General features: G+C 53.4%; 1 protein-coding gene across 1 annotated transcript in view; it reads left to right on the forward strand.

The window, feature by feature from the left end:
* The window catches only part of WDFY4 (WDFY family member 4), a 279,361-nt gene extending 277,545 nt beyond the window's left edge, over positions 1–1,816 (forward strand). Inside the window, 2 exon segments of the mRNA XM_021073024.1 lie at positions 560–671; positions 1,351–1,816. Coding sequence (XP_020928683.1) covers positions 560–671; positions 1,351–1,417 — 179 coding nt within the window. The 3' untranslated portion in view covers positions 1,418–1,816.

An 8,954-nucleotide genomic window follows, 5' to 3' on the forward strand; every position in this document is an offset into this window, starting at 1 on the left:
CTCCACGAAGGAATTACTGTCTGTCCCCAAATACAGTCATTAAAATGAGTGAAGTAACAATCATTAAGTTATATTTTTTGAAAAAAAAAAGTTCTCAGCATTTAATTATTGACTGTGGCGTGAGAGGATTTAGGTAAGTTGATAATGCCGACTTTATGTAATTTATTTTTACTAGGCAATTACGGACTGCATTACATCCTGGCAGCAAGGTATTGTGGGGCATCTTATTAAGCATAAAGCCAGTAAACACTGATGAACAATTTTGCTGAACTAGGCATGCAATTTAGAAAGCAATAATACACAAATCCAATTTGGTACACAATGGATACCGCAGCACGTCAGCACATGTAACTATCACAGCCTGCAAATTAAATTGGGACGGTCCTTTTTGCAACAGCACAGGCCAAGATTAAATATATTTTCCCCCTCAATTTAACAACTTGCTGACCACAAATATAAATATGTGTGTATGTGTTTGCTGCCCTGCGTGTGGACATACACATGCATGTGTGTGAAACCACTTGGATCTTTTAACTATCCCCTTGCACACTCCTCACAGGTCATAGGTGGGAGAAGAATCTTGCCCTTTGCAGAGAGCTGGATGTCAGCGTCGCTCTGACGGGGAAGCCCAACAAGACCAACTCTGCAGTGACAGCTCTGGCCGTGTCCAGGTAAGCACAGCCTGGCTGCTCCAGGCCTCCAGCAGAGGGTGCTGTGGTCACCTCAGGAGAGCCTTGGCTGTTCTTACTCAGGTCGCCTGGCCCTCAGTACGGGGGCCCAGGATGGACAGCATGCAGCCGAGATGGCCATGTAGGGCCCTAGGAAATGGTTTTTGACATGCACGTTCTTGCTTTCTTTCTCACTCTTTTGAATATCTGTGAATTCATAAGATATCTGGGAGGTGGAGTTCCCGTTGTGGCTCAGTGGGTTAAGAACCTGACTAGTATCCATGAGGATGTGGGTTCAATTCTTGGCCTTGCTCAGTGGGTTAAGGATGTGGCATTGCTGCAAGCTGAGGTCTAGGTCGCAGATGTGGCTTGGATCCTGCATTGCTGTGGCTGTGGCGTAGGCTGGCAACTGCAGCTCTGATTCAACCTCTAGCCTGGGAACTCCCATATGCCATGAGTGGGGCCCTAAAAAAGACCAAAAAAAAAAAAAAAGTTCCACCCATATCAAAAACTTCTCCAGTGTTTCTGCTGCCCCTTGCCCCTCAGGTGGGGACCAGGTGCAGCCTGCTGGTCCTGGACATCCCTCCCCATCACCCATGTTGTAGTGTTCTGCATGCAGGCTGGGACAAGCAGGCCTCACAGGCTTGCTCTAACCCTCGTCTCTATTCTTTCTCTTCCCAAGAAACCAGACCAAACTCCTGGTTGGTGATGAAAAGGGAAGAATATTCTGCTGGTCAGCAGAGGGGTAGGAAGCACTGGCTGAGCAGCCGTGTGCCCTGAGGGGCAGCAGCAGACGGAAGGCACGTGGACGCTGACCTTGGCGCACAAAGGAAACCTGCAGAGACTTCCTTTGGCGAAGTCCCCAAGGAGGGGGCCGCTGGCTGCCAGAGCGCCACCTCCCGCGCCCCTGCAGGGCTATGGCCTCCGGCCTTGCCCTGTACAAGGATGCACTTCTATAAAATGGATACGCATGGGCATGGAGGCTGCACAGCAAGCTGGAAGCCATGACCCTCAAGTGCCCATCATCACAAGAGATCACACATGACTCACCTTTCAAAGGGCTTATTGCACTGAAAAAAACATTGGGTCGCTTACTAATGGGAGGTACGTATTGTTATTTTATTAAAAAAAAAAAAAAAAAAAACCTATTTTCCAAATGCAGAGGGCTCTCGAGTTGAAAATTGCCACCCTTTCCCACTGAGGTATTTGCAGCTCCACACTTAGAAAGGCAGCAGGGCCTCGAGGACACACAGCCCACCTTGGGAGTAGTTCCCAGCCCCTTCAGCCTTCCTCGGTAGGATCCGGTTCCTCCAGCGGTCCTGCGGCCCTGTGAGGATCATAGGGTCAGGGGGCCTCCCTCAGGAGGCCCAGTTCCCATGGCTGAGCCAGGGACGTGGACACAGTAGCTGCGCCCCAGAGGCATAGGTGGGGCAGCTGGGAGGATATGCCCTACCTGGGGTACCTGTCCACACTCTGCTCCCCACAGCAGATGCTAGGTCCTGGCTGGGCCCCAGCTTGGCAAATTTTCAGGGGACCTGTCCTTACAAGGTTAGGTGTCCCAGTTCACATGCTAATTCTGAGTCGCAGCTCATTCTGGGAACATCTGGGCTGCCATGGGACTTTTTGCTCCATCTGAAAATACTTGGCAGGTAGGGAGTTAGCCCCTCTGAGGAATTGCAGTGCCGTCTAGTGCCCGAGTCACCCTTGGTTCAGCCATTGGACATGGACATCATCCTCATTCTAATGTCTCCACCCCTTGGAAGGGAATTCACCTGCCTCCTCAATGAAATCCAGCCCGGGTGGGTACACAGGGATTTGGGGTGGCGACTCTCCTTAGCTTCCACTCCCTCCCTGAGATTTTATTTCTAGGGAATACCAATCCTTCCAAGCCCTGAAAGGGCCCTGGTAGGTCGCCCATCCCAATTTAGCTCAGACCTGGGGATGGCAAAAAAAATGGGCTTGGTGTCTTATGGCCTGGGTCATCTGGCCTCCAAGAAGCAGTAAGTCAATGTCAAGATAAATATTAAGACAGCAGAGGTGATGGGAACTCTGTCAAAACGAGTGTAAGAGGGATGGTTAGGAAACAGCAATCTGTCAACTTCGTGGTCTTTGCAAAGGGGAAGCTGAGGAGGAGAGCCATGCCGAGTCCAGAGCACCCCTCCCTGGGTGAGAAGGGCACATGTCTGACCCCAGGGCCAAGGCTCACTCCCCCTTCTGTACTGTCTGCCTGAGCTATTAGCAGACAACACATTTGCAAATCCCTAGTCAGTCTGGGGCTGCACTGGGGGACCATAAATTGAAGAGCAGAGAACACCCCTCCCCAGGAAGGCCAACAAGCAGGGTCATAAATACCAAGGCCCGCTGTCATGTTTCAAAACACAACTCACAGCATTTACCCCAGGGCCGAAAGGTCTGCTGGCCCAAGGCTGCCTTGGGCTCATTGCTTCAGCAAGCATCTCCTGAGCACTGCCTTTTGCATCCCCATGTCACAAGGAAAATAGGGGGCGGGGAGGGCAGAGTCAGCTCTCGTTGCTGGGGTCTTGGGGCCAAGATATTTGTGCAAACAAATGTGACCTGAGGTGGAAGGGCTAAAGAGTGGGACTTCCTATGCTCTGGGGAATGTTGTTCTGGCTGTAGTCATTGGCTGGGACTGCCGTAAAAAATCACCACAGGCCAGGGGGGCTCAAACAACAGAAAGTTCCCTCACAGTCCCAGAGGCTGGAGGTCTGAGATGACCGTGTCCACAGGGTGGTTTTCTTCTGAGGCCTCTCTCCTTGGCTTGCAGATGTGGTGTCCTAATCTCCCTGTGTCTTCATGTGGTCGTCCCTTTGTACCTGTTTATGCCCAATTTCCAGGTCTGCAACCTACACCACAGCTCACAGCAACACCAGATCCTTAACCCACTGAGCGAGGCCAGGGATCGAACCCGCATCCTCATGGATCTAGTTGGGTTCATTACTGCTGAGCCACAAGGGGAACTCCCAAATTTCCTCTTCTTAAAAGGACATAAGTTGTATTGGATTAGGGCCCATCCCGGTGTCCTTATTTTACCCTAATGGCCTCTTTAAAGCTGTTATCTCCAAATATAGTCCATTCTAAGGTCCTGGGGCTTCAGGCTTGGGTTTGGGGGAAGGCACAATTCAGCCTATGACACTGGCTGAAGGAGGGGTCCCTGGAGCAAGACTGGAAGCGCAGCTCTGACTGGGCCCTGTGGACGTGAGGAGTGTTTTGTAGGAACAGGGGACAGCATGGGCATAGGCACGTCAGGCTGGCGTATGAAGAATGAACAGGCACAGATGGAAGGCAAGGTGGAGACTGGGAGCGGGGAAGCTGCTGTTCTGGGGCTGCGGGGCTGTGGGCTGGGGACGGGGCAGGGGGAGAGGGAGTGATAAACAGAGACAGACTATCCACCCCACAGAGCTGCTCTCCTACACACTCGCCATGGTAACACTCACGTCCTCAGAGAGGCCTGGGAAGGGGACCCAGTGCAACAGACATCCCTCTAATTGCAGAGAGGAAAGCAGGGCTTTCCAGGGGGCTGTGGAAGCCCCAGATCAGGGTGCCACCTTGCAGGAGATGGCTGCCCCCACTGTGGGTCCTAGGAAGGCCCAGGCCATGTGCACAGGCCTGGGCCTTCCCAGGGACTTACAAGAAAAAAAGTATTCATTGTTTATTGGAAGTTCACATTTAACTGGGCATCTTCTGCTTGTATTTGCTAAGTCTGGGCACTCTGTTCCCTGGACCCTCAGAGGCCGGGAGGGATGGTGCGCTGCCTCAGGGCCCGACACACCCTCAGGTTCTCAGTACATGATGGGTGAATTGCTTCTCCTGAGCAGACCTGATTTCAGCAGTGGAAGCAGGCAGAGGGCCCGCCCGGGGCTCTTTGGGCCACCAACCAAGCTTCTAGGGCCTCTGGGTCCCTCTGGCCCTGGCTCCTGGGGGACAGCCTCCTGCCCCATGCTGGCCCTCTGCCCTCATTCCAGGGAGAGAAGCCCAGACCCCTGGAAGCCACGTGTGACAGCAACTGCCTGTCCCAAGCTCAGCTAGCGGCCAGGACCCGAGTCCTGAGAACCTAGTCCTGGGGCCTGCGGAGAACTCGGAGATTGGGCTTGACCACATTATCATGCAGCCACTCTGGGCACATGTGGGGAGGAAGAGACACCTCATATGAAAATCTTAATGAAATTTGTTTAGCATAAAATCGAATCTCTCTAAGCCAAAATCAGTTTTGCTGTAGTCAGTTCTTGGGTACACTTCACATGCTCAAATCGGGGCGGGATATGTGTGTGTGTGTGTGTGTACACAGGCTCACACATGAGTGTGCTGTTTCTGTTGCGGTCTTACAGGCTCCTGCAGCACCTTCAGAGCTTCTTAGTAAATGGGAGGAATCTCCCAATTGTCTCCTTCCTCCAAGTCTCTGAAAGCTTAGGGACCACTGTGCTGCCCTGGCTGAGAGCTCTGTCCCCAAACTGCTTGATAGAGACCCACCCCTTGTCCGAGACCCTTTGCTGCCATTTACCAGGAATGCGTCATTAGAGAAACACCGCTCTGCGATGACGTGCAAGTGGCCCGTGCTCCCAGTGTGACGGGTGCTCAGTGAAGCTGAGAGGCACAAGTGCAGGCAGCAGGGCCAGTGAAGAGGGGGGCCCTTGAGGGCTGGAGGTGACACCCACAGGGAAGCTGGAGCAGAGGAGCCCACGGAGATCAGATCCTGAGGGCATGAGACAACACCTGGATAACTTCCTAAAATAACTGGGGGCGGGGGCGGGTCCCCATGGGATGAGCCACCATTGTGCAGTGGGGGGAGGGGGGAGGCAGCCCATGAAGGCAGGGCATCCTCATTCCTCTTGAACCACAGGGTGGAGAAGCCTGGGGACCTTGGGTTCCCGTGGTACAGAATAAGCATAATCCTTACTGGTGTGAAAGGCCTCGGCTGCAGTGACCAAGGGGCCTGCAGTGACAAAGAGATCGGCCTGTTGCACACCTGGACCCTTTAGTCCTCAGTGCAGCCCAGGGGAGGGAGGGCTCCCCAGGCTCCTAGTCTCCATCCTGGTGATCTCTGAAGCCTGGAGACCATAGCAAGGTTAGAAACTGCTGGCCTAAGGGACCAGGTAGAGCCTGCAGGTGCCTTTCGTTTGAGCCGTGCGGTGCTAATCATTATTTTGAGCTTAAACGCCTTGAGGAGGTTGTTTTAGCATCTCTGGTTCGCAACAGACCCCTCCTCTTCCTACTGCTTCATTTCTGCAGGATGCTTCTGGGGTCACATTATTAAACTGACCCCAGAAGCCACTGGGCCGACACCTGGGGTTAGAGTCATGGCTTGCATGATGTATAGACGCCCCAATCATCTCATGCAGAGCTCCCCGCAGTAACCCAACCGAGCCCAGCAAGTCCTGGGCTTGTAAGAATTTCTAAACTATTCTCTGGGGTGACCCCTCTGCCAGGCACTCTCCAAATCATTTCATATTTATTCATAATTATTTATCAAACTTTTACTCTTCTCAGTGCCAGGATACGATGCTGAATGAGATGGAAAAGGTCCTGCCCTCAGGGAGTTTACAGGACCCTTGTGGAGACAGACAAGGGAAAAAAATATCATGGCTGGTGAGGAACGTGGTGAAGGAACACTGTCCTGTGAGATGGATGTGAGGGGACACAGGGGACAGAGTGGTGAGGGACATCCTTCAGAGGTGTGGGAACTGAAGGGTGAAGGATCTGGACCCTGTCATGGTGTGTAATCCTCACGCCTCACAGCTGGGAAGTTGAGAGCCCTGTCCCACCACACCCTCCATGCTGCTGGGGAGCCTTGTTGGGGAGCCTCCAACAGCACTGAGCCCTCCTGACCCCCGGCTTCCTTTCTTTGGTTCCAGTATGCATCCCCTCCTCCCCCCATTTCCTTCCTTCCAGGACAAATCATAGCTGTATCTCACCTGTGCTCCCGCAGTCCTCACACAGGCCACCTGGGAAGCAATTTTCCGTTGCCTCCCCCTGGATGGTCCCGTCACTAAGATGGGGTCCCGGACTGCATCCTCCGCGTGCACAGCCCAGGATCTGCTGCAGGGGAGCAGGGACCCTAAAGCATGAACTGACCCACAGCTAGACTCTTCCCTGGTCCCTCTCACCCCACGCTGCCTCTAAACCCGTCCAGCCCTCTGGACTGAAACTGCCCATTTCCCAGAAGGCTCTATTATCTCTGTACCGCCCGGGGGTCCAGGAGGGCTGGTCCCACATAGGTGCTCCAGAAAGGTGGGAATGAATGAATGAGTGAATGGATGAATGAGTGAAAGCTGAGCAGAAAGGAGCCATCCAAAGTTCCACACATGTGTTTCCTCAGTGTCTTGCCAAGGGCGTAATAAATGGAATGTTGGAAAAGAGCAAGGGTTGGAGATGGAAAAAACAGAAACTAAAAGGGACTGAGAGAGACAGAGACAACGAGTGGACCATGTGACAAGAGCAGGGGCTACCAACTGGCCACCTGGATAGGGTCCCCTCTTAGGACAGGGCCTGGGGAGGGGAGCAGGAGGCCTGCTAAACAACTCAACACAGGCCTTCCCAAGATGGGCAGCCTCACCAGAGCTGCCACCAGCCGAAAACCCCAGAACCCTGCTCAAGACGTGGCTTTAGAGTAAGACAGACCGTGGCCCATGTCTGTCCGGCTCTGCCCAAGCCCAGCTGAGAAAACCTGAGGAGGCTTACACAGCTTTCCGATCCTCAGTTTCCCAATCTGTAAGATAGCAATAATCACACCCCATCCCAGTGGAGGGTTAAAAAGCTGTGTCCTGGCACTGCTGATAAGTGGCGAGGCTGGCCTCACAGGCTGCTCGTCAGCCAGCCTAGAGCCACAGGCTGCCGGCCCCACCATGGGCCTTCCAATCTGGGGCTGGCCTGCTTCCCTGCCCTGCTTCCGCCACTCACTCATCACTGTGCCCTGAGCACTAGTTATTAAGTGATCCCTGTGTGGCTGGTGCTGGTCAGGGCACCGGAGATGGGCAGGGATGACTGAAAACCCCAGCCTGCAAGGAGCTTGCCTTCTATTTTGGGACACAAACAGCAGTCATGTAAGAAAAATACCAATTAAATAAGGTACCTCCCTAAGGAGAAAGAGAAAAAAAAAAAAGTCACAAAGGAGGCAGGAAATATGAGGAGAAACGTGAAACAGGGAGACCAAGAGGCTCCCCAATAGGATCACATCTGAGATCTGAAGCAGCGGGGCAGTGAGCCCTGGGTATTGGGGAGAATATTCCAGCACACAGATGAACAAGTGCACATCCCTGAGGCAGAGAATAGGGAGGCAGCTGTGGTTTGGGCAGAGTGATGGAGAGTGTCAGGACAGGGTCAGAGTAGAAACAAAGGGAGGCTCATCGGAGCCTGTCACCCAGGGTGGCCAGGGTCCTGTGGGCTGCAGACCTGGGGAACCGAGCCGCCTCAAAAACATGGCCACAGAAGGTACAAATCAGGCCAGGTCTGGCCTCCCAGCACCCACATCCTGGGAAGGTACCCTACGAGGCAGAGTGCCTAGTTCACTGCTGGCCATGCCTCCCAGTCCCAGTGCCCTGGCATCTCACATTCATGGGCACTGTCCCTTGAGTCCAGGCAAGGGCCGTGGACATTAACCAACTGGAGGCCAAACCTCCTCTCCCCATTTGGCTGAGGCCAGGGCCTGTCCCCCCAGCAGTGACCCACTCCCTCCTTCTCCCAGAACAGCGCATCCTCAGTCAGGGAGAAATTCCAGCTGCCAGACTCCGAGCGAGCCCAGGGCCATGCGCCAGGATCTTGGCGCAAAGCAACGGAGCTGGTGAGCTTCGCTATTTCCTGTACAACACATAATTAGGTTAGATAAGAAACTAGCTGTGTCTAAGTGCTATAAATGTCTATATTAAGCTATTTTGAAAGTGCCGAGCACTTTGACATTTGAGAGTTCAGAGTAATTGAGGTATTGAAATAAAATTGCTTCTGTTATTTAAAAGGTCATTATCGTCTTGGGCTAGATATATGAGGACTATTTTCCACTCTAGTGAGCCGTTCTCCCTGGCACAATTAGCATCGCTTGAGCAGAAGCCGCTGGGGGACTCCCACCCGCAGCCCCCGCCAGAAGCCCAAGGTAGCTGTGAAGACACACGGAGCTGGAGGAAAGCAAAGGAAAGCCCTCGTCACCCAGAGTCACCGCCAGCCTCGGGAGAGCCGTCACCTCCCACTCAGCCCCTAAGGTGCACCAGCGCCCCCAGGGGCGCTTTCTATGCAATTCGTCTCATCCTCCCAAAAGGTCTTCACGGAAATCATTAGCGT

This window comes from Sus scrofa, chromosome 14 (assembly GCF_000003025.6).
Source record: "Sus scrofa isolate TJ Tabasco breed Duroc chromosome 14, Sscrofa11.1, whole genome shotgun sequence".
Lineage (NCBI taxonomy): Eukaryota > Metazoa > Chordata > Mammalia > Artiodactyla > Suidae > Sus > Sus scrofa.